This window comes from Prinia subflava, chromosome 1 (genome assembly GCF_021018805.1).
Source record: "Prinia subflava isolate CZ2003 ecotype Zambia chromosome 1, Cam_Psub_1.2, whole genome shotgun sequence".
In the NCBI taxonomy this organism is placed as follows: domain Eukaryota; kingdom Metazoa; phylum Chordata; class Aves; order Passeriformes; family Cisticolidae; genus Prinia; species Prinia subflava.
In genome coordinates this window covers 387,501-411,210 of record NC_086247.1, presented here as the reverse complement: position 1 = coordinate 411,210, position 23,710 = coordinate 387,501, and the positions used below count along the sequence as shown (strand labels likewise).

The 23,710-nt window shown below is 64.8% G+C and overlaps 1 protein-coding gene across 2 annotated transcripts in view; it reads left to right on the top strand.

The window, feature by feature from the left end:
* The first annotated feature begins 3,109 nt into the window (after window positions 1-3,109).
* NRBP2 (nuclear receptor binding protein 2) overlaps window positions 3,110-23,710 on the top strand; it is a 37,286-nt gene continuing 16,685 nt past the window's right edge. The window contains exon 1 of one of the 2 annotated variants that reach the window (XM_063397883.1): window positions 3,110-3,526. In XM_063397883.1, the coding sequence (XP_063253953.1) occupies window positions 3,410-3,526 (117 nt within the window). In that variant the 5' untranslated portion in view covers window positions 3,110-3,409. The remainder of the gene's footprint in view (window positions 3,527-23,710) is intronic. The other variant, XM_063397806.1, reaches the window with a different exon arrangement.

The following is a 23,710-nucleotide window of genomic DNA, read 5'->3' as shown; positions in this document are numbered from 1 at the left end:
GCTGCCCACTTGGACACTCTGGCAGGGTTGTGGAACATCCAGCTCCGGGCAGGCAGAGCTCTGGGTGTAGAGCAGGGTGTGTGTCCCGTGTCCTCGGGACAGCAGCCACGGGCAGGGGTCGAGCACAGCCCGCCTGCACTGCCCGGCCCCTGCTCCCTCCTGGAATTCCCTGGGAGCAGCCAGGGCCAGGCAGAGGCTGCAGGGGTCACACTCGGCGTGGGAGCGTGGAGGCCGCCGGGATGGAGCCCGTTCCTCCTGTCCTGGTGGTTTGATGGCTGGGACAGCCAGAGGAGGCAGGAGCGTGGGACTCCTGCCTGGAAAGGAGCAGCAGGGCGGGCACTGCTGATGTGCACCCTCCAGCAAAAACAAACCCGTGGGTGGGACACTGGGGACGGGGAGGGGGCCTTGTCTGCACAGCGGTGATGGTGACACAGGAGAAGGTCACTGCTGTGGGGACAGCCACTGCCCTGCACCCCTCCAGGGGAGCTGAGGATCCCCACACCAGGAACGCTGCAAAGTGACCAACCCCAAACTGGGAGATCCAGGGCCCAGCTGGGCTGACAGGGGCTCAGAATCCAGAAAGGGGTAAAAGCAAACTGCTGGGTGGGGTTTATGGGCTCCAGAGGACCTTGGGGATTCCTGCAGGAGCTCCTGGGACAGAATCTCCAGCCATGCATGTATCCCGTGGGTGATGGGGATCCGTGGGTGACAACACGTGGGAGATCCACAGAGAACCTCTGCAGGCCAAACACTTCCCCCAGAAAGCTGAAGCAGCCCCCCAGCCCAGACTGAGCCCCCCGTGTCCCTGAGCCCCCCAGCCCAGACTGAGCCCCCCAGCCCAGACTGAGCCCCCCGTGTCCCTGAGCCCCCCAGCCCAGACTGAGCCCCCCGTGTCCCTGAGCCCCCCAGCCCAGACTGAGCCCCCCGTGTCCCTGAGCCCCCCGTGTCCCTGAGCCCCCCAGCCCAGACTGAGCCCCCCGTGTCCCTGAGCCCCCCAGCCCAGAGCTGAGCCCCCCGTGTCCCTGCAGCCCTGCAGCCCTTTGCCAACACTGCATCCCGAGAGGAAAAGCTCCAGGGCTTGAGCAGGGCCAGGTTTTGTTTCATCAGCTGCAGCTCCTGGCAACCCACAGGCTCCGGAGCCAGGAGCTGCATCTGCGTCTCCGCTTAATAACCCTCAATCAATTTTTCTCCCGCAAATTTGCCTAATGGCTTTTAAAACCACTTTAAAAACCTACTTGTGCCACTGCAAACTCCCCGTGGCGATGAATTCCGCACCGAACGCTGCCTCCGAGGAGCAGTGGAGATTTCCCTGCTCCGTGCATTCCACAGCTCCAGCTGCCCCCCGAGGGGAGGGACACGCCTGGAAGGAGCAGGCAGGGCAGATGTGCTGTGCTGAAAGAGCAGAGTGAAAGGGAGCTTTTCTTTCCCCATTGAAGGAAAGGGAGCTGGGCAGGAAGGTGAGGTGAGGGACGGTGCAGAGCCTCTCCCCACGCCGGCCCTGCCCGTCCCCAGCTCAGGAGTCCTCCCTGCTGGGTAACTGGTTCTGCATGACAGCTCCTCCACACCTCTGCCACCCCTCCCTGTGCCACCATCGCAGCCGAACCACCCAGAAACTCCAGTGGCATCAGCAAACCCTGCCAGCTCACCGTTCATCCCTTTTCAGGGGTGCTGGAGGGGGTGAAAGGCAGTTCCAGGAGTGCCACGGGGAGCTGGAGCCACCGGGGCTGGGAGGCGGCCACGGAGGTGCCACAGGGGCTGTGAAGATGCAGCAGATGGGAAGGGCGCCTGGGCGTGGTGTGCGCTTTGTGCTTGGTTACAACATTTTTATTCCCTGTCCTTGAACCTATTCCCAGACCTCGCTGTGATAAGAACCAGGGGTTGGCTTCCCCTGCAGCCCTGTCTGGTGACAAGGTCACCCCCCAGGGGAGCCTGTGGCCCTGGCCCAGGCACAGCAGGTGACAATGGGGGGCCTGTGCCAGGGCCAGCTCGGGGTCACACACACCCCAGGTGGGCTCAGACACGGGGCCCTGGCAGTGCCCGCTGGAGGCACCATTCACCCCGGTGCCACGGCCAGAGCAGCCCAGCAGGACCTGGTGGTGGCCCAGCAGGACCCAGTGGTGGCCCAGCAGGACCTGGTGGTGGCCCAGGTCCTGTTCCCTTCTGCTGTGCCAGGGCCGGGATGTTCTGTGCCGTACCTGGCCTGCGCTCCCTGTGCCACCTCCTCTCCCTGTGCCACCTCCTCGCCGCGGTCCCCTGGGTTAACCACGGCGGCCGCAGGCTGGAGCTGGGGAAGTGCCCAGACCCCGCCAGGCGCCAGTTCAGCACGGAAGGAGGGTGGGACAAGGAATCGCCGGGCTAAAAGTAACCGGAGACGGCCAGAAAAAGAAAATAAAAACACATCGAACGAGCCAGAGACTTCCCAGCGGAATGAAAACATCTGTCGGGCGCTGGGTGGGGGCTGGTCCAGAGCTTTCGGGGTGCCCGGGAGGGGGTCCTGCAGGGGTGCAGCCCCCGCACCCTGGCGGAGCCGGGGCTGCTCGGGGGGTGCCGCGGTGGCCCTGGCACATCCAGGGAAAACTGCGGGGACCAGGCAGGGTGGGAGCCCCCCGAGATGGGGCTGGAGGGGGCAGCGGCAGGGCCGGGAGGGGGAGGCTGGGCAAGGCAGCACCACCGGGACGGGACGGGCCCGGGAACCCGGGAACCCGGGAACGGGGCTCCGAGGGGTGGGACAGGCCCCGGGGCCCCGGGCGGGGGCAACGGGGGGGCGCTGGGGGGCGGGGGGGAGGACACGGACACGAACTGGACAGCCCCGGGGTGGGTCGAGCCCGGCAGCGGATCCCGGGGCGGGGTGCGGGGGGTGCGGGGGTGCCGGAGGTACCGGGGGGTGCCGGGGAGTGCGGAAGGTGCTGAAGGTGCGGGAGGTGCCGGGGGTGCGGGGGGTGCGGGAGGTGCCGAAGGTGCGGGAGGTGCCGGGAGGTGCCGAAGGTGCGGGAGGTGCCGGGGCTGTGGAAGGCGCCGGGGGTGCGGGGGGTGCGGAGGGTGCGGGGCCCCTCCCGGTGGGGCGGGGCGTGCGCGGCCGCACGTCCGGAGCGGGGCGGGACGAGACCGGGCCGGCCCCGCGCGGCACCGGCAGAGAGCGGCGGGGCTCGAGGCGGTGCGGAGCCGTGCGGAACCGTGCGGAACCGTGCGGGGCCGCTGCGATCGGCTCGGCTCGGCTCGGCTCGGCTCCCTTCGGCTTGGTTCCGTTCGGTTCGCATCAGCTCGGCTCGCCGTGACTCGGAGCGGCTCGGGGTGGATCAAAGCGGATCGGGTCGGACTAGAGCTCGACACAGCCAGGAGGATTTGGGCTCAGCCCGGCAGATTTGGCCACAGCTCGGCAGATTTGGGCACAGCGCGGTTGGCGGCGGGGATGGCGGTGCCCGAGCCGGACGCGCGGCTGGCGCAGGAGAAGGAGGAGGAGAGCGAGGAGGAGAGCGAGGTGCTGGAGGAGAGCCCCTGCGGCCGCTGGCAGAAGCGCCGCGAGCAGGTGGGAGCCCCGGGGTGGGGATGCCGGGCAGGGGCGCCGGGAGAGGGGCTGTGGGTGCCGGGAACGGGGACGGGGCCGCCGGGCCCTGCGGGGCCCCGGGCACGGGCAGCGCCCGCAGGTGCCCAGGGCAGGGCCGTGGCCGCGGCCCGGGGGCGATGCAGGGAGCGGCTCCGCGGGGAGCGGGTCCCTAGGGGCGGCCGGAGGCGCGGAGAGCCCGGGGAGCCGGGCCCGGTCACGCCCCGGGCTGGGGTGAGCCGGTGCGGGGAGCCAGGTTGGCCGTGCCCCGGTGCTGCGTGTGCCGGTGCCGGTGAGGGGAGCCCTGTGCGGGGAGCCCAGTGCGGGGAGCCCGGTGCGGGGAGCCGATCTCGCCGTGCCCCGGTGCTGCGTGTCCCGGTGAGGGAAGCCCGGTGCGGGGAGCCCGGTGCGGGGAGCCGAGCTCGCCGTGTCCCGGTGCTGCGTGTGCCGGTGCCGGTGCGGGGATCCGAGCTCGCCGTGCCTCGGTGCTGCGTGTGCCGGTGAGGGGAGCCCGGTGCGGGACCGGGCTCATCGTGCCCAGCTGCGCGGGCACCGGGCTCGCCATGCCCGGGCTCATCGTGCCCCAGTGCTGCTGCTGCCGGGGGCTGCTCCGTGCCAGGAGCCGGGGTTGGATCACCGTGCCGGTCTGGGCTGTCCGGAGCAGGGAGTCGGGCCCGTCGTGTCCCGGTGCCGGGTGCCGAACCGAGCCCGTCGTGTCCCGGTGCCGGGTGCCGAACCGGGCCCGTCGTGTCCCGGTGCCGGGTGCCGAACCGGGCCCGTCGTGCCCCCCGGCAGGGCCCGGGAGCTGCGCTCGCCGCGCCGCGGCGGGGGAAGCCCCGGTGTGGAGAGCCGGGCTGTGCCCCGGGGCGCTCCCGCAGGGCTCCGGTGCCCGGGGCACCGGCCGTGCCGACAGCTGCGCGGGGCTGCTGGAGGCTCCCGGAGGGTTTTGCTGGTCTGGGTCCCTGAGCTGTGCCCGGGGACAGCGACACAGGTGGCAGAAAGGTGACCCCGGGCCCCGGCCCGGAGCTCCTGCGGGAACGGGGCCTCACTGGAGGGGTGTCGGGGCTCGCTCCCGGCCAGGGTGGAGGCGCGGTTCCCCCTCTCCAGAGAAAGGGGTTCCTTCACTTCAGCTCATCTTCCTACGCAGGGTTCAGCAGCAGGACCCCAAAAGCAGGGCTGGAGTGACCCCGTCCCTGCCAGGGCAGCAGGAACAGGAGCAGAGGCCGTGGGGAATCCTGACCCGGGCAGGGCCCCGAGGGAGAGACGCGCCCGAGGGGAAAAGGCCCGTCCAAGGCCGAAGTGTTTATCTGCCCCTTATCTCCCCTCTGCCCGCTTACGGACCCGGCCCCAGCCTGCGGCTGCGTCTCCCAGCCCGAATTCCCAGCCTGGGCTTTGGGAGATCTTGATAAGCTGCTCCAGGCTGATAAGCCGCTCCTGCCAGCGCCGCCAGCCCCTGCCCCGCTGTCCCTCGGTGCTGCCAGGTGCTTCCATACCCACACAACCCTCCTCCCCCCATTCCTGCTCCCTCCCCCTCTCCTTCCCCACACCAGACCCTGACCCTCGTGGAGAGGAGGACACTGAGGAGCTGGAGCGTGTCCAGAGATGGAAATGGGGCTGGGAAGGGTCTGGAGTACGAGGAGCAGCTGAGGGAGCTGGGAAGGGGCTCAGTCTGGAGAAAAGGAGGCTCAGGGGGGACCTTGTAGCTCTGCACAGCTCCTGACAGGAGGGGACAGCCGCGGGGTCGGGCTCTGCTCCAGGGACAGGGACAGGAGGAGAGGGAACGGCCTCAGGCTGGGACTGGATTTAGGAGGGATATTGGGAAAATTCCTTCAGTCTGTCCTTGATGTCCTGGCCAAGCTACGATGTTTAAAGATGAGGATTTCAATGGTGATTTTGTGCAGGAGCTCTCTGGAGCGGCGCTGCCGTGCCCGGATCTGGCCGGGGGGGTTCATCCTGGGAGAAGTGGGAACCCCCCCGTGCCCCCTCCACACCAGTGGAGGGTCTCCATCCCTGGATTTTCCAGCCGGAGCGGTGGGAAGGGTGGGCCGGCCTTTCCAAGGCAGCACAGCTGCTCCAGGAGGGCCGGAGGGGCAGGAAGGCTCCGCGGTTGCCGAGCGCAGGAAGCTCTGTGCAGGAGCCGCGTTTGTGCCAATTCCCAGATGCTCCGTGACGTGCAGGAAGGAGCCGAGGCCGGCCGTGCCCGCTCCTCTCACCTGCACTCCTGGGGTTTGCACCCGCAGGGAGCTCCCCCGAAGAAAATCCACTGTAATTACCACGGTCCTGAAGATTAATTGCAATTATTTATTTCCCTAAGCCGGTTCTGTTGGAGGAGTCCAGCCCCGTGTGGGACCCCCGGAGCTGTGCCCGATCTCTGGTTTGGGGAGCAGGGCAGTCAGGGGGGCAGAGCGGGAGCCGGGATGTGACAGAGCACGGGCGGTGCTGCGTGAGCCGGGGGGCTCCGGGGGGCTCGGGGTGGGAAAAGGGGGGCTCAGACAGGGGAAAGGGGGCTCAGCCTGGAGAAAGAGGGGGCTCAGCCTGGGGAAAGGGGGCTCAGCCTGCAGAAAGGGGGGCTCAGCCTGGAGAAAAGGGGGCTCAGCCTGCGGAAAGGGGGCTCAGCCTGGAGAAAGGGGGGGGCTCAGCCTGGGGAAAGGGAGCTCAGCCTGGAGAAAGGGGGCTCAGGCTGGGGAAAGGGGGGCTCAGCCTGGGGAAAGGGGGGGCTCAGCCTGGGGAAAGGGGGCTTAGGCTGGAGAAAGGGGGGCTCAGCCTGGGGAAAGGGGGCTCAGCCTGGTGAAAAGGAGGCTCAGGGGGCCCTCGTGGCTCTGCACAGCTCCTGACAAGAGGGTGCAGCCAGGTGGGTCAGGCTGTGCTCTCAGGAAACAGGGACAGGACAAGGGCAAACAGCCTCAGGCTGTGCCAGGGGAGGTTTAGGTGGGATATTTGGGAAATTCTCCCTGGAAAGGGCTGCCCAGGGCAGAGGTGGAGGCCCCAGCCCAGGGAGATTGAACATCCCTGTGGCACCCGGGGCCGTGGGTCAGTGCTGGGGACGGGATGGTCTCGGCGGGCTCAGGGGCTTTTCCAGCCCGAGCCATTGCGTGGTTCCACGGTTCTGAGAGGCAGAGCGTGCTAAACGAACATTAATGCAGTTAATGGTGTGGACACAAGGACTGCGCCTTGTTTCCACACACTGGGCTGAGCTGGGCCTGCCCTGCCCCCCGGGAATAACCTCCCTTCACAGCCTCCCGTGCCTGTTTGATCCTCTTTCCCCAGGGGGTGAAGTCACAGGGTGCCACGAGCGGTTCAGGAACAGAGGAGAAGCAGCCGGGGCAGTGCCCCAGCCCTGCCCTGCCCCTCTCAGAGCTCCCCTGTCGTTTGTGCCCGAATTTCCCATGTGAGAACACCGGGGCTCTTTCAGCCTTGCTTTGATGACCTCGTTTGCTTTTCCCACCCACCCCAGGGAGCACGAGCAGAAGGGAGAATTCTCGGGTTTCTGCTTTTGTGAACAGTTTTCTGCCTTTGGTGGCGTGAGCGGGGCTGTGGGTGAGCCCCAGCGCCTCGTGCTGGGATCAGTCCGGTTTATCCCTTATAAACAGGGATTTTATCCCTCTATCCATTAAATCCAAATGTTGGTTTGGGTTCCCAAACCCCCGATCTGCCCAGAAAGGGGGGGCTGTGACCAGCAGGGGGGTGCTGCTCCCCAGTGCTGGTCCCACTGCTGGGCACAGGCTGGGATTTCCACACTGTCCCCTCGTGTCACCCCCTGTCCCCACCTGTCAGCTCTGCCCTCGAGGTGGGAATGCCCTGGAGGCAGAGAGCTCCTGGAGCCTTCCCTCGGGATGAGGGTGCCGTGTGCTGTGGCAGAGCTCAGCTCAGGTTCACAGATGCGATTTTGGGGTTGTTCCTGTCATTTGTTCCTCTGAGCGACCCCGGGGCCGTCCCTTGCTCTGATCCTGCTGCCTCCAGAGTGGGATCCGACCTGGAGCTCAGTGCGGGGGGGATGAGGCCTCCAGAGGGACCTGGACAGGTGGGACCGAGTGACCCTCGTGCACCTGGGGGGCCCCGGCACAGACACAGGGTGGGGAGGACGGGCTGGAGGGAACCCCTGAGCTGGGGAGAGGGGTCTGGGGCACGCCCTGGCCACGGGCACTGGGACCCCCAAACCCCCCTGCCCCGGGCTGATCCCCCAGCGTGGGCTGCAGGGGAGGGGGGGATTCTGCCCCTCTGCCCCTGTGCTCAGGTGAGACCTCACCTGCAGAGCTGCCCCAGCCCTGGGCCGGCAGCACAAGGACCTGGAGCTGCTGGGGAGAGCCCAGAGGAGCCCCGGAGCTGCTGCAGGGCTGGAGCCCCTCTGAAACCCCTCTGGAGCCCCTCTGGAGCCAGGCTGGGAGAGCTGGGGGGGCTCACCTGGAGAGGAGAAGCTCCAGGGAGAGCTCAGAGCCCCTGCAGGGCCTGAAGGGGCTCCAGGAGAGCTGCAGAGGGACTGGGGACAAGGGATGGAGGGACAGGACACAGGGAATGGCTCCCACTGCCTGAGGGCAGGGATGGGTGGGAGATTGGGGAGGAATTCCGGGCTCTGAGGGTGGGCAGGCCCTGGCACAGGGTGCCCAGAGCAGCTGTGGACCCCTGGAAGTTTTCCAGGCCAGGTTGGATGAGGCTTGGAGCAACCCGGGGTAGTGAAAGGTGTCTCTGCTCATGTCTCAGGGTGGGACTGGGGGTCCTGAAGATCCCACCCACACCATCCCGGGGCTCCACAATTCCAACTGTGAGCTTCAGCTCATGGGTGAGGGAAGGGAAAGAGGGAAACAACAGCACGAATGCAGAGAAGAAACGCTGAAGCAGCACTGAAGGAAAATAAAATGATGTTAAAAAATCAGCGAAAGGGGGAGGTTTTGGGTGTTGCTGTGGGTTCCACAGATCAGAAAACACAAACAAAACACGGAAAAGCAGCGTCAGTGCTGGAATCCCGCGAGGGGCAGGGGGTTCCCATTTTTAGGCATCAGTGAGGTCTGCAGCTGGCAGCAGCACGGCCCGGCCACGGTGGATGATCTGGGAAGGCTCCAGCTATGCAATTTCTGCCACAGGGTTATTTTTAAAAGCCGCTTTGTTGCCAGCCCTCCCCAGGGATCGGGGCTGGGAGCTGTGAGGAGCTTTTCCAGCGCGGGGGGATCGGCTGCAGGACTTGGCTCCTTCTTTTCCTGACGCCTCTTTTGTCCCTGCCCCTTTCTGCTGCCGCGGGTGAACTTTGCAGGGCGAGGTTGGGGAGCCTCTGCCAGGCTCAGCTGATCTCGCAGGTGAACTTCCGAGACTTTGGGGTTAATATCCAAGGATTTGGGGTTAATATCCAAGGATTTGGGGTTAATATCCAAGGATTTCAGCTAATATCCAAGACATCAGGGTTAATAGCCAAGAATTTAGGGTTAATAGCCAAGAATTTCAGCTAATATATAAGAAAGACATCAGGGTTAATATCCAAGGATTTTGGCTAATATCCAAGACTTTAGGGTTAATATCCAAGAATTTAGGGTAATATCCAAGGATTTAGGGTTAATATCCAAGGATTTTGGCTAATATCCAAGACTTCAGGGTTAATATCCAAGAATTTAGGGTTAATATCCAAGGATTTCAGCTAACATCCGAGACTTTAGGGTTAACAGCCAAGAATTTAGGGTAATATCCAAGAATTTTGGGATAATATCCAAGGATTTCTGGTAATATCCAAGACTTTAGGGTTAACAGCCAAGAATTTAGGGTTAATATCCAACATCTCAGGACGGTGAAGGCGTCACCCTGACTCTGCTCTGAACGGGGATTTTTGTGGCACCCCAGAGGCTTCTGGCTAAGGACAAACCAGAAGGAAATTGGATCCTGGTGGAAAACTCCCCAGTAAATGAAGGTGGCTGGGAGCAGACAGTGGAGCTCTGTCCCCAGCACGTGCTCGGGCTCTGGCACGGAACAAGGCTCGGCTCTGGCACGGAACAAGGCTCGGCTGTGCCAGATTTGGAGCCCTCCCCGCCGCCCCCCGGGCCGGTGTGGGCGGAGCGGGGCCGCTCCGGGTGGCGCTCGGGGCTGCTCTCCCCGTGCCACGTTCTCCATTTCACGGAGCCTTTAATCCCCCGGGCTCTCACCCGGCCGTAACAATCCCGTGCCTTGTTCTCGCTGCTGGGGAGGGGGCTGACGTCAGCCTGCGGTGAGGCTCCAGCGCAGGAACTCGTGCTTTTCATGCTGGAACACGCTCCTTGATCCCATCCATACTCTGCAAGGAACGCCTGGCTGCAGCTCCTTGATCCCATTCCTGTTCTGGAATTCCTGGCTGCAGCTCCTTTATCCCATTCCTGTTCTGCATGGGAATGCCTGGCTGCAGCTCCTTCATCCCATTCCTGTTCTGCATGGGAATGCCTGGCTGCAGCTCCTTTATCCCATTCCTGTTCTGGAATTCCTGGCTGCAGCTCCTTTATCCCGTTCCCATCCTCCAGGGGAATGCCTGGCTGCAGCTCCTCGATCCCATTCCTGTTCTGCACAGAATTCTGACTGCAGCTCCTTGATCCCATCCATATTGTGCACAGGAATTCTTGGTTGCAGCTTCTTTATCCCCATCCCTGTCATGCATGGGAATTCCTGGATGCAGCTCCTTTATCCCATTCCCATCCTGCACAGAATTCTGGCTGATCCTCCTCATTTATCCCATTCCCTTCCTGTACAGAATTCTGGCTGCAGCTCCTTTATCCTATTCTGTTCCTGCACAGAGTTCTGGCTGATCCTGGTTTATCCCATTCCCTTCCTGCACAGGAATTGTGGCTGCAGCTCCTCAATCCCGTTCCTTTCCTGCACAGGAGCTCTGGCCGATCCTCGTTTATCCCATTCCTTTTCTGCACAGAATTCTGGCTGCAGCTCCTTGATCCCGTTCCTTTCCTGCACAGAATTCTGGCCGATCCTGGTTTATCCCATTCCTTTCCTGCACAGAATTCTGGCCGATCTTCGTTTGTCCCATTCCATCCTGCACAAAATTCTGGCCGATCCTCGTTTATCCCATTCCATCCTGCACAGAATTCCTCTCCCGCAGCCCGGCGCTCCCTGCCTGCTCCAGGGCAGTCCCTGTGTCCTGACTGCGCTCCAGGGCAGTCCCTGTGTCCTGACTGAGCTCCCGGTACTCCAGGGCAGTCCCCGTGTCCTGACTGCGCTCCCGGTACTCCAGGGCAGTCCCTGTGTCCTGACTGCTCCAGGGCAGTCCCTGTGTCCTGACTGCGCTCCAGGGCAGTCCCTGTGTCCTGACTGCACTCCCTGCCTGCCCCAGGGCAGTCCCTGTGTCCTGACTGCGCTCCCGGTGCTCCAGGGCAGTCCCTGTGTCCTGACTGCGCCCCAGGGCAGTCCCCGTGTCCTGACTGCGCTCCAGGGCAGTCCCCGTGTCCTGACTGCGCTCCAGGGCAGTCCCTGTGTCCTGACTGCGCTCCAGGGCAGTCCCTGTGTCCTGCCTGCGCCCCATGGCAGTCCCTGTGTCCTGACTGCGCTCCCTGTGCTCCAGGGCAGTCCCTGTGTCCTGACTGCACTCCCGGTACTCCAGGGCAGTCCCTGTGTCCTGACTGCACTCCCTGCCTGCCCCAGGGCAGTCCCTGTGTCCTGACTGCGCTCCCGGTGCTCCAGGGCAGTCCCTGTGTCCTGACTCCGTTTCCCGAGCGGATGCGGCTGCTCAGCTCCCGAACCGTTCCTTCTGTGCTCCCCCCGCCCGAAGAGTCACAATTACTGGCATTTGCCGTGGTTTTTTTCCCTTTCCTGTCTTTATCCGAGCTCTTTTGCCCTTTCCCTCGCTTTCCCGAGGGATGATGTTTGCAGTGCCCAGGAGTCCTGCAGGCTGGAGCCCCCTCGGCGCCCCCCGGCCCCTTCCTGCTCTTCCCCCGCTGTAACCGGAGACCTGTGGCAGTCCCGGAGGGTTTTGTGTTCCCCTGCCGGGGCTGGGGGCTCCCAGGCCGTGTTTCAGGACGGACGGAGCTGCTGGAATGCCGTGGGCTCGGCAAACCCGCGGTGAGCTCCCTGCAGGGACGGCAGATTCACCACCGAGGCTTTCCCCGGCTTCCCTGGGGCTGCCCTGCTGCTGGCTGGGCTGGTCCGCGGGGCCAAAACACGGGAATGAGAGCGGATTCCTCCGGGCCAGGCTGATTCCTGCTGCTGCCGGGTCCACAGGGCCAAAACACGGGAATCAGAGAGGATTCCTCCGAGCCGGGCTGATTCCTGCTGCTCCTGCTGCTCCCCGCAGGGCCAAAACACGGGAATGAGAGCGGATTCCTCCGGGCCGGGCTGATTCCTGCTGCTGCCGGGTCCACAGGGCCAAAACACGGGAATGAGAGCGGATTCCTCCGGGCCAGGCTGATTCCTGCTGCTCCTGCTGCTCCCCGCAGGGCCAAAACACGGGAATGAGAGCGGATTCCTCCGGCCGGGCTGATTCCTGCTGCTGCCGGGCCTGCGGGGCCAAAACACGGAAATCAGAGAGGATTCCTCCGGGCCGGGCTGATTCTTGCTGCTCTCCACGGGGCTGGGGCGCTCCTCGGGGTGTGTCCAGTCTGGTGTGCCCAGCCAGGTGTGCCCAGTCTGGTGTGCCCAGCCAGGTGTGTCCAGCCAGGTGTGCCCAGCCTGGTGGGTGTGCCCAGCCAGGTGTGCCCAGCCTGGTGTGCCCAGCCTGGTGTGTGTGCCCAGCCTGGTGGGTGTGCCCAGCCAGGTGTGCCCAGCCAGGTGTGTCCAGCCAGGTGTGTGTGCCCAGCCAGGTGTGCCCAGCCAGGTGTGCCCAGTCTGGTGTGCCCAGCCAGGTGTGCCCAGCCTGGTGTGCCCAGCCTGGTGTGTGTGTCCAGCCAGGTGTGCCCAGCCAGGTGTGCCCAGCTTGGTGTGTCCAGCCTGGTGTGTCCAGCCAGGTGTGTCCAGCCAGGTGTGCCCAGCCTGGTGTGTCCAGCCAGGTGTGCCCAGCCAGGTGTGCCCAGCCAGGTGCATCCTGCAGAGGCTCCCTGGGCGTCTGTCCCCACCTGGACTGGTGGGCACTGGGGCCTGTGCAGTGGGACGGGTTCTGGGATGGGCTAGGATGGGGTTCAGGATGCCCAGGGATGAGGTTCAGGATGCCCAGGGATGGGGCTCAGGATGCCCAGGGATGAGGTTCAGGATGCCCAGGGATGAGGTTCAGGATGCCCAGGGATAGGGCACAGGATGCCCAGGGATGGGGCTCAGGATGCCCAGGGATGGGGCTCAGGATGCCCAGGGATGGGGCTCAGGATGCCCAGGGATGAGGTTCAGGATGCCCAGGGATGGGGTTCAGGATGCCCAGGGATGGGGCTCAGAATGCCCAGGGATAGGACACCCCCTGCTCATCCTCTCCTCGGGCCCCTGCTGCTCCCACCTGCTGCCCCAGCCCCTCTGGGCTCCACTCGCCCGGGGCAGCAGCACCGGGATCCTCTCCCCGTGCTCCCGGATCCTGCCGAGCCCCGTGCCACTGCCAGCCCCATCCCCAGGAGAGGCTGCTGGGCTGGGACGATGCCAGCCTTGTGTCCCCTCCCCAGGCTGGGCTGGGGCAATGCCAGGTTTGTGTCACCTCCCCAGGCTGGGCTAGGCTCATGTCACCTCCCCAGGCTGGCCTGGGGCTGACCCCAGGTTTGTGTCACCTCCCCAGGCTGGGCTGGGGCAATGCCAGGCTTGTGTCACCTCCCCATACTCCTCATGCAGGATCTCTCCTGGCTCTGTCTGGGCAGTGGAAAAATCCTCCCCTGTGCCTTTCCCGGAGAACAGGGCCCGCAGTGTTTGCTGGGCAGCAGGGCCGGGCAGCCGTGGGCACGGGGGGAGCAGAGGCCTCCAGCCCTCCCTCCGTGGGCAGAGGCACCTCCAGCAGCGCTCCCTGCTCAGATCCTGCCGGGAGGGGCAGGGAGAGGCAGGATCCCTCTGCTGGGATCACACAGGATCCCTCTGCTGCTGGGATTGCACAGGATCCCTGTGCTGGGATCACACAGGATCCCTCTGCTGGGACTGCACAGGGACCCCTGTGCTGGGATTGCACAGGGACCCCTGTGCTGGGATCACACAGGATCCCTGTGCCGGGATTACACAGGATCCCTCTGCTGGGATCACACAGGATCCCTGTGCTGGGATTGCACAGGGATCCCTGTGCTGGGATTGCACAGGGACCCCTGTGCTGGGATTGCACAGGATCCCTGTGCTGGGATCACACAGGATCCCTGTGCTGGGATTGCACAGGGACCCCTGTGCTGGGATCGCACAGGATCCCTGTGCTGGGATCGCACAGGATCCCTGTGCTGGGATCATACAGGATGCCTGTGCTGGGATCACACAGGATCCCTCTGCTGGGATTGCAGGGACCCCTGTGCTGGGACTGCACAGGATCCCTCTGCTGGGACTGCACAGGATCCCTGTGCTGGGATTGCACAGGATCCATCTGCTGGGATTGCACAGGATCCCTGTGCTGGGATCACACAGGATCCCTGTGCTGGGATCACACAGGATCCCTCTGCTGGGATCACACAGGATCCCTGTGCTGGGATTGCACAGGATCCCTGTGCTGGGATTGCAGGGACCCCTGTGCTGCCGGGGCAGGATTCCCCCAGGAAGGGACAGCAGCTTCCCCCTGCCAGAGCCGTGTCAGATATTGGTGGGGTGGGATACTGGGAAGGAATTTCTCCCTGGTGGGGTGGGGAGGTGCTGCAATGGAATTCCCAGAGAAGCCGTGGCTGCCCCTGGATCCCTGGCAGGGCCAAGGCCGGGCTGGACGGGGCTTGGAGCACCCCGGGATGGTGGAAGCTGTCCCTGCCCATGGCAGGGGTGAAATGAAGGGAGCTTTACATCCCTTCCCACCCACACCACCCTGGGCTCTGACGATTCTGTGACAGGCAGAGCTCCTGGAGAAGGGCTGGGTGCCTTGGGCGCCTGGGTGGGGCAGCTCTGCCACTGCCCACCCCGCTGGGCTGTCCCTGAGTGTTTCCCTGCCACTCTCCCAGCCCTGGAGCACTGGGGTAGTTTTCCTGGCTGGCTGGGCTGTCCCTGAGCATTTCCCTGCCACTCTCCCAAACCCGGAGCACTGGGGTGGTTTTCCTGGCTGGCTGGGCTGTCCCTGAGCATTTCCCTGCTGCTCTCCCAGGCCTGGAGCACTGGGGTGCTTTTCCTGGCTGGCTGGGCTGTCCCTGAGCGTTTCCCTGCCATTCTCCCAAACCCGGAGCACTGGGATGGTTTTCCTGGCTGGCTGGGCTGTCCCTGAGCATTTCCCTGCCCGCTCCCCCAGGCCTGGAGCACTGGGGTGGTTTTCCTGGCTGGCTGGGCTGTCCCTGAGCATTTCCCTGCCACTCTCCCAAACCCGGAGCACTGGGGTGGTTTTCCTGGCTGGCTGGGCTGTCCCTGAGCATTTCCCTGCCATTCTCCCAAACCCGGAGCACTGGGGTGGTTTTCCTGGCTGGCTGGGCTGTCCCTGAGCATTTCCCTGCCATTCTCCCAAACCCGGAGCACTGGGGTGGTTTTCCTGGCTGGCTGGGCTGTCCCTGAGCATTTCCCTGCCATTCTCCCAAACCCGGAGCACTGGGGTGGTTTTCCTGGCTGGCTGGGCTCTCTCTGAGTATTTATTTCCCTGCCCGCTCCCCCAGGCCCAGAGCTCTGGGGTGGTTTTCCTGGCTGGCTGGGCTGTCCCTGAGCGTTTCCCTGCTGCTCTCCCAGGCCCGGAGCTCTGGGGTGGTTTTCCTGGCGGGCTGGGCTGTCCCTGAGCGTTTCCCTGCTGCTCTCCCAGGCCCGGAGCTCTGGGGTGCTTTTCCTGGCCCTGCTGCTTTCTGCCCCAGCTCTGCTCCTCCGATGATCCAGGATGGAGCTGTGCCTGTGCCTGTCTGGGGCTGTGCCCACCCTGTGCCCCCTGCCCTCGGCTGGGGCTCCTCAGGGCTGGATCAGTGCTGAGCCCGTGGGTTCGTGACAGGCAGATCCGACGCTTCAGTGGAGTCAGAACATTTTTCATCTCTTATGTTCCCTTCACCTGCCGGTTGTGTAACAGCAGGGACAGAACAGGTTTGTCTGGCACCGCGGATTCCTCGGCAGAGCCGCGGGGCTCAGCTGCTCTGCCTGAGCCTGGGGCTGTCCCTGGGGGCTCCTGCACGGGGACAGCCCCTGCCAGCCGAGGGACAGGGGGACCTGTCCCTGCCTGGGCTCCTGGGTGTCCCTGGGGTCTTGGGGACAGCCCCTGCCAGCCGAGGGACAAGGGGACCTGTCACTGCCTGGGGCTGGGGGTGTCCCTGGGGATTTGGGGACAGCCCCTGCCAGCCGAGGGACAGGGGGTCCTGTCACTGCCTGAGCCTGAGGGTGTCCCTGGGGATTTGGGGACAGCCCCTGCCAGCCGAGGGACAGGGGGTCCTGTCACTGCCTGGGGCTGGGGGTGTCCCTGGGGGTTTGGGGACAGCCCCTGCCAGCCCAGGGACAGGGGGTCCTGTCCCTGCCTGGGGCTGGGGGTGTCCCTGGGGGCTTGGGGACAGCCCCTGCCAGCCGAGGGACAAGGGGATCTGTCACTGCCAGGGCCCCTGGGTGTCCCTGAGGGCTCCTGCATGGGGACAGCCCCTGCCAGCCGAGGGACAGGGGGATCTGTCACTGCCTGGGCCCGGGGGTGTCCCTGGGGGCTTGGGTGACAGGAGGATCTGTCCCTGCCCGGGCCTGGGGGTGCCTTGGGGACAGCCCCTGCCAGCCGAGGGACAAGGGGATCTGTCACTGCCTGGGCTCCTGGGTGTCCCTGGGGGCTTGGGGACAGCCCCTGCCAGCCGAGGGACAAGGGGATCTGTCACTGCCTGGGCTCCTGGGTGTCCCTGGGGGCTTGGGGACAGCCCCTGCCAGCCGAGGGACAAGGGGATCTGTCACTGCCTGGGCTCCTGGGTGTCCCTGGGGGCTTGGGGACAGCCCCTGCCAGCCGAGGGACAGGGGGACCTGTCACTGCCTGGGGCTGGGTCCAGTCCCCTCCTGGGGACAGGGGGACTGCGGGTGGCCCTTCTGCTGTCAGATGCAGCCCCTGAGGCAGGAGCTGGGAGCCGTGAGCCGGGCCTGGGGCATGTTCCGAGCTCGGGAGAGGGGCTGTGACAGCCTGGGACACGGCAGAGGCACAGAGGGGTCACTGACCCCGCGCCTCCGGGGCCCACAGGCCCTGCCCATGCTGCCACTCCCCGTCCCTGAACCTTGGGGACCTGCAGGACACAGCTCAGGTGTCCCTGACTGGGCCCTCAGCCCTCTCAGCTCGTTTTTTTTCCCTTTCCTGTGTTTTCTGAAGCGATTTCTGTGTTGCAACAGCCACCCCTGCCCTGCCTGGGGCCACGGTGGGGACGGCAGGGCACAGCCTCGGTCAGGGCGGGGGGACACGAGGTTTGGGGGACACGAAGTTAGGGGGGCACGGGTGGCCCAGTGTCAGCAGCCCCTGCAGGAGCTGCCCCCTCCCTGCTGTCAGCAGGGTGTCCCTGCTCCTGTGTCCCAGCAGGAGCCGGACACCGCCCTCCCTGTCACCCACAGGGACATGGGGACACAGCCCTCTGTGTCACCCACAGGGACTCAGGGACACTGCCCTCCCTGTCACCCACAGGGACATGGGGACACTGCCCTCCTGTCACCCACAGGGACATGGGGACACAGCCCTCTGTGTCACCCACAGGGACATGGGGACACAGCCCTCTGTGTCACCCACAGGGACACGGGGACACAGCCCTCCCTGTCACCCACAGGGGCACAGGGACACTGCCCTCCCTGTCACCCACAGGGACATGGGGACACAGCCCTCTGTGTCACCCACAGGGACACGGGGACACCGCCCTCCCTGTCACCCACAGGGACACGGGGACACAGCCCTCCCTGTCACCCACAGGGACTCAGGGACACAGCCCTCCCTGTCACCCACAGGGACACGGGGACATGGGGACACAGCCCTCCCTGTCACCCACAGGGACTCAGGGACACAGCCCTCCCTGTCACCCACAGGGACACGGGGACATGGGGACACAGCCCTCCCTGTCACCCACAGGGACATGGGGACACAGCCCTCTGTGTCACCCACAGGGACATGGGGACACTGCCCTCCTGTCACCCACAGGGACATGGGGACACAGCCCTCCCTGTCACCCACAGGGACATGGGGACACAGCCCTCCTGTCACCCACAGGGACATGGGGACACAGCCCTCTGTGTCACCCACAGGGACACGGGGACACAGCCCTCCCTGCCACCCACAGGGACACGGGGACACAGCCCTCCTGTCACCCACAGGGACATGGGGACACAGCCCTCCCTGCCACCCACAGGGACATGGGGACACAGCCCTCCCTGTCACCCACAGGGACACGGGGACATAGCCCTCCTGTCACCCACAGGGACACGGGGACACCGCCCTCTGTGTCACCCAGCTCTGGGGACACGGGGGTGGACAGGGCAGGGATTCGCTCAGAGACGTTTTCCAGGCCGTGTTCACTGCTCAGCCCCGGGTCCCCCAAATCCCGCCGTGCCCAGCGCCAGGGTGGTGGTGGCACAAAGGAGTGAAATAATCGGTGAGTGGAGAATCACGGAATGGTTTGGGTGGGACAGGCCCTCCCAGGCCTCCCCCGCCGTGGGAGCAAAGCTCCTCTCCCCGTTATTCCGGCCCCATCCCCCGGCTGCTCTCCCGGGCCCAGAGCTGCATCCCTGGGCCCCTTCCCGCGCCTGCCTCGGCCGCCGCTGCCGAGAAAAGCTCAGAGGGGAGCGATTGATTGGAAGCTGCAACCCGATCTTGGGTAAAGCTGCCCGGCCCCGGCCCCGGCGGCCGCTCCGGGAACGGCCGAGGCTCTCCGGCAATGGAGGCTCTCCAGCAGTGGAGGCTCTCCGGCAGTGGAGGCTCTCCGGCAGTGGAGGCTCTCCGGCAGTGGAGGCTCTCCAGCGGTGGAGGCTCTCTGGTAGTGGAGGCTCTCCAGCGGTGGAGGCTCTCCGGCAGTGGAGGCTCTCTGGCAGTGGAGGCTCTCTGGTGGTGGAGGCTCTGCGGCAGTGGAGGCTCTCCGGCAGTGGAGGCTCTCTGGTGGTGGAGGCTCCGCGGCGGTGGAGGCTCTCCGGCAGTGGAGGCTCTCTGGCAATGGAGGCTCTCCAGTGGTGGAGGCTCTCTGGCAGTGGAGGCTCTCCAGCAGTGGAGGCTCTGCGGCAGTGGAGGCTCTCTGGTGGTGGAGGCTCCGCGGCAGTGGAGGCTCTCCGGCAGTGGAGGCTCTCTGGCAGTGGAGGCTCTCTGGCAGTGGAGGCTCTCTGGTGGTGGAGGCTCTCCGGCAGTGGAGGCTCTCTGGCAGTGGAGGCTCTCCGGCAGTGGAGGCTCTCTGGTGGTGGAGGCTCCGCGGCAGTGGAGGCTCTCCGGCAGTGGAGGCTCTCCGGCAGTGGAGGCTCTCCGGCAGTGGAGGCTCTCCAGTGGTGGAGGCTCTCTGGCAGTGGAGGCTCTCCAGCGGTGGAGGCTCCGCGGCAGTGGAGGCTCTCCGGCAGTGGAGGCTCTCTGGCAGTGGAGGCTCTCTGGCAGTGGAGGCTCTCCAGCAGTGGAGGCTCTCTGGCAGTGGAGGCTCTCTGGTGGTGGAGGCTCCGCGGTAGTGGAGGCTCTCCGGCAGTGGAGGCTCTCCGGCAGTGGAGGCTCTCCAGCAGTGGAGGCTCTCTGGCAATGGAGGCTCTCCAGCAGTGGAGGCTCTCCAGCAGTGGAGGCTCTCTGGCAATGGAGGCTCTCCGGCAGTGGAGGCTCTCTGGCAGTGGAGGCTCTCTGGCAGTGGAGGCTCTCCAGCAGTGGAGGCTCTCCAGCAGTGGAGGCTCTCCTCTCTGGCAGTGGAGGCTCTCTGGTGGTGGAGGCTCTCCAGTGGTGGAGGCTCTGTGGCAGTGGAGGCTCTCCAGTGGTGGAGGCTCTGTGGCAGTGGAGGCTCTCCAGTGGTGGAGGCTCTCTGGCAGTGGAGGCTCTCTGGCAGTGGAGGCTCTCCGGCAGTGGAGGCTCCGCGGCAGTGGAGGTTCTCCGGCAGTGGAGGCTCCGCGGCAGTGGAGGCTCTCCGGCAGTGGAGGCTCTCCGGCAGTGGAGGCTCTCCGGCAGTGGAGGCTCCGCGGCAGTGGAGGCTCTCTGGCAGTGGAGGCTCTCCGGCAGTGGAGGCTCTCCAGCAGTGGAGGCTCCGCGGCAGTGGAGGCTCTCCGGCAGTGGAGGCTCTCCGGCAGTGGAGGCTCTCCAGCAGTGGAGGCTCTCCGGCAGTGGAGGCTCTCTGGCAGTGGAGGCTCTCCGGCAGTAGAGGCTCTCCGGCAGTGGAGGCTCTCCGGCAGTGGAGGCTCTCCGGCAGTGGAGGCTCTCTGGCAGTGGAGGCTCTCCCAGCCGGGCACTGGAGCGGTGCCACTGCCGTGAGGGCCTCACCACAGGCAGCGCACCGGGAGCGGCCGGGAGAGCAGGAAAACCACGGGGGAAAACCCATGGAGGATAAATCACAGGGGATAAACGACAGGGGATAACCCACGGGAGATAACCCACGGGGGATAAACTATGGTGGATAAACCACAGGGAAAACCCATGGGGGATAAACGATGAGGGATAACCCACAGCGGATAAATGATGGGGAATAACCCATGGAGGATAAACCATAGGGGATAACCCACGGGAGATAAATCATGAGGGATAAACTACGGGGGATAAACCAGGGAGGATAAACCAGGGGGGATAAACCACAGAGGATAACCCACAGAGGATAACCCACGGGGGATAAATCATGGCAGATAACCCACAGGCGATAACCCATGGCAGAAAACCAACAGGGGATAACCCACAGAGGATAAACTGGGGGAAAACCCACGGGTGATAAACCACAAGGGATAACCCAGAGGGGATAACCCACAGGGGATAACCCACGGGGGATAACCCACAAGGGATAACCCACAGGGGATAACCCACAGGGGATAACCCATGGAGGACAACCCACAGGGGATAACCCACAGAGGATAAACCACAGGGGATAACCCACAGAGGATAAACCACAGGGAATAAACCACGGGGAATAACCCACGGAGCACAACCCACGAGGGATAACCCATGGGGGATAACCCACAGGGGATAACCCACGGAGCACAGTCCACAGGGGATAACTCAGAGGGGATAACCCAGAGGGGATAACCCACAGAGCACAACCCACATGGGATAACCCACAGAGTATAACCCACAGGGAATAAACTACAAGGGATAACCCACAGGGGATAACCCATGGGTGATAAACCACGAGGGATAACCCACAGAGGACAACCCACAGAGGATAAACCATGGGGAATAACCCACGAGGGATAACCCATGAGGGATAACCCACAAAGGATAACCCACAGGGAATAAACCACAGGGGATAACGCACAGAGGACAACCCACAGAGGATAAACCACAGGGAATAAACCACAAGGGATAACCCACAGGGGATAACCCACAGGGGATAACCCACAGGGGATAACCCACAGGGGATAAACCACAGAGACCTGCGCCGCTGCCTTTTGTCCCAGTCAGGCTGTGTGGAAAGTGCTGTGTTTATTTATTTATGGAGGCCAGGCCAGAGCTGGGAGCGGGAGCAGCTGGTGGGGATCAGCTCTGTTCTCACTCAGCACAAGACAGAGAACGTTCGTGTCTGCACGGAGCGGGGAAGGTTCAGTCCTCCCTGTCACGTTCCAGAGCCTCCCAGATCCTGGCAGATCCCCTGCTGGAGCCCTGAGCAGCGGGAAGCCCCTCGGGCTCAGCTTGTTTGGAGCTGCGAGGGACCCCCGGGCTCCTGCTGGGGACGAGATGGGGTTTCAGGTCCCTCCAACCCAGAGCTGTCTGTGGTTCCAGGACGGTTCTGTGATTCCCGCTCTGGCTGTGTGAGCACTGGGATCACTGGGATCACTGGGAGGGCTGTGGCCGAGTCCCCCGGGGTCCGTGCTGGGCTTTGCACGGAGCACGCGGAGCTGTGCCCGGCAGAGCAAGGAACAGAGGGGCTTTGTGTGGCCACAACAGGAGCTGGGCTGTGAGCGGCCTGGGCGTGCCCTGCTCATGAGCTGGGGCTGCCGAGCGCCCACGGCTGCCCCGAGCCCGGCAGGGACCAGCCCTGGCAGCGGGGCGAGCCCCAAACCCAGGCACTGGGGTGAACCCCAGGAGTGGGACCAGCCCTGACATTGAGACGAGCCTCAAACCCGGGCACTGGGGTGAACCCCAGGAGTGGGACCAGCTCTGGCATTGAGACAGCCCTGGCAGTGGGAAAAGCCTCAAACCCGGGCACTGGGGTGAACCCCAGGAGTGGGACCAGCCCTGGCATCAAGACGAGCCCCAAACCCGGGCACTGGGGTGAACCCCAGGAGTGGGACCAGCCCTGGCGAGCCCCAAACCCGGGCACTGGGATGGACCCCAGGAGTGGGACCAGCCCTGGCATCAAGACGAGCCCCAAACCCGGGCACTGGGGTGAACCCCAGGAGTGGGACCAGCTCTGGCATTGAGACAGCCCTGGCAGTAGGAAAAGCCTCAAACCCGGGCACTGGGGTGAACTCCAGGGGTGGGAACAGCCCTGGCATCGAGATGAGCCCCAAACCCGGGCACTGGGATGAACCCCAGCAGCAGGACCAGCCCTGGCTGCAGGACGAGCCCCAGCAGTTCACGGTGATGAACCCCAGCAGTTCATGGGGGTGAACCCCAGGAGTTCACAGGGATGAACCCCAGCAGTTCACGGTGATGAACCCCAGCAGTTCACTGGGATGAACCCCAGCAGCTCACAGGGATAAGCCCCAGCAGTTCACGGTGATGAACCCCAGCAGTTCACTGGGATAAGCCCCAGCAGTTCATGGGGATGAACCCCAGCAGTGAGATGAGCCCCCAGCCCTGGCAGTGGGCCAAGCCCCAGGGGCAGAATGATCCCCCAGGCACTGGGACCAGCCCCAGCAGTGGGATGAGCCCGGAGCCTGGACAGCAACATGACCCCCAGCAGTGGGACCAGCCCTGGCATTGACACGAGCCCCAAACCTGGGCACTGGGATGACCCCCAGCAGTGGGCCCAGCTCCAGCCTCAGGACCAGCCCCGGCAGCAGGATGAGCCCTGGGGCCCACACCCTGTACCTGCCCAGGGAGCAGCAGAGACATCCCCCTTCTCCTCTGGCTTCCCCTGGCAGGTGGAGCGGGCACTGTGCCCTGCTGGGGCTGACAGGGCACGGCCCCAGGCCTGGAGCGCCCCCAGCCCCACGGGAAGGGGCAGGAGCGGCTGCAGGGGTGTTTGGGGTAGGCAGTGGGTGGGGATGCAGCAGGCACCACTGCTGGGGGGCAGGAGCCTGTGCTGGGGCTCTGAGCCAGGTGCCTTGGAGGTTTTACCTGGGCTGCAGAGGGTCCTGGTGGTCCTGGCTGGTCTGAGGACCGGGAGGGTCCATGCAGGATGTCACCTGCGGAGGTGACACCAGCAGAGCTGCTCTGCACGAGTCCTGGGATGGGGATCTGTGGCCTCAGGGGATGGGAAGTGCTTGGGCAGGTCCTGGGGCTGCACCCAGGCTCCTCAGGATGTTTGGAGATGATGTGGTGGCTTTGGTTTGTCCCTCTGATTTTCCCTGGACTGTAGGGGTGGGTGGATCCCTGCAGCTGCTGGGACGGGGGCGCAGGGCAGGTCCCCCCTGTGTGCAGGAGTGGGGCCAGTGACCGGTGAGGAGCCGAGGGGACAGCTCAGACCTGCCCCAAGGGCTGATCCCGCTCCCTCCTGGCCCCTCCTGGCCCGAGGGGACACCTCAGACCCGCTCCGAGGGCTGGTCCTGCTCCCTCCTGGCCCAAGGAACAGCTCAGACCTGCTCTGAGGGCTGGTCCTGCCCCCTCCTGGCCCGAGGGACAGCTCAGACCTGTCCCAAGGGCTGGTCCTGTCCCCTCCTGGCCCGAGGGGCAGCTCAGACCCGCTCCGAGGGCTGGTCCTGTCCCCTCCTGGCCCGGGGACAGCTCAGACCCGCTCCGAGGGCTGGTCCTGCTCCCTCCTGGCCCGAGGGACAGCTCAGACCTGTCCCAAGGGCTGGTCCTGCTCCCTGCTGGTTTGAGGGGCAGCTCAGACCCGCTCCGAGGGCTGGTCCTGTCCCCTCCTGGCCCGGGGACAGCTCAGACCCGCTCCGAGGGCTGGTCCTGACCCCTCCTGGCCCGAGGGGACAGCTCAGACCTGCTCCGAGGGCTGGTCCTGACCCCTCCTGGCCCGAGGGGACAGC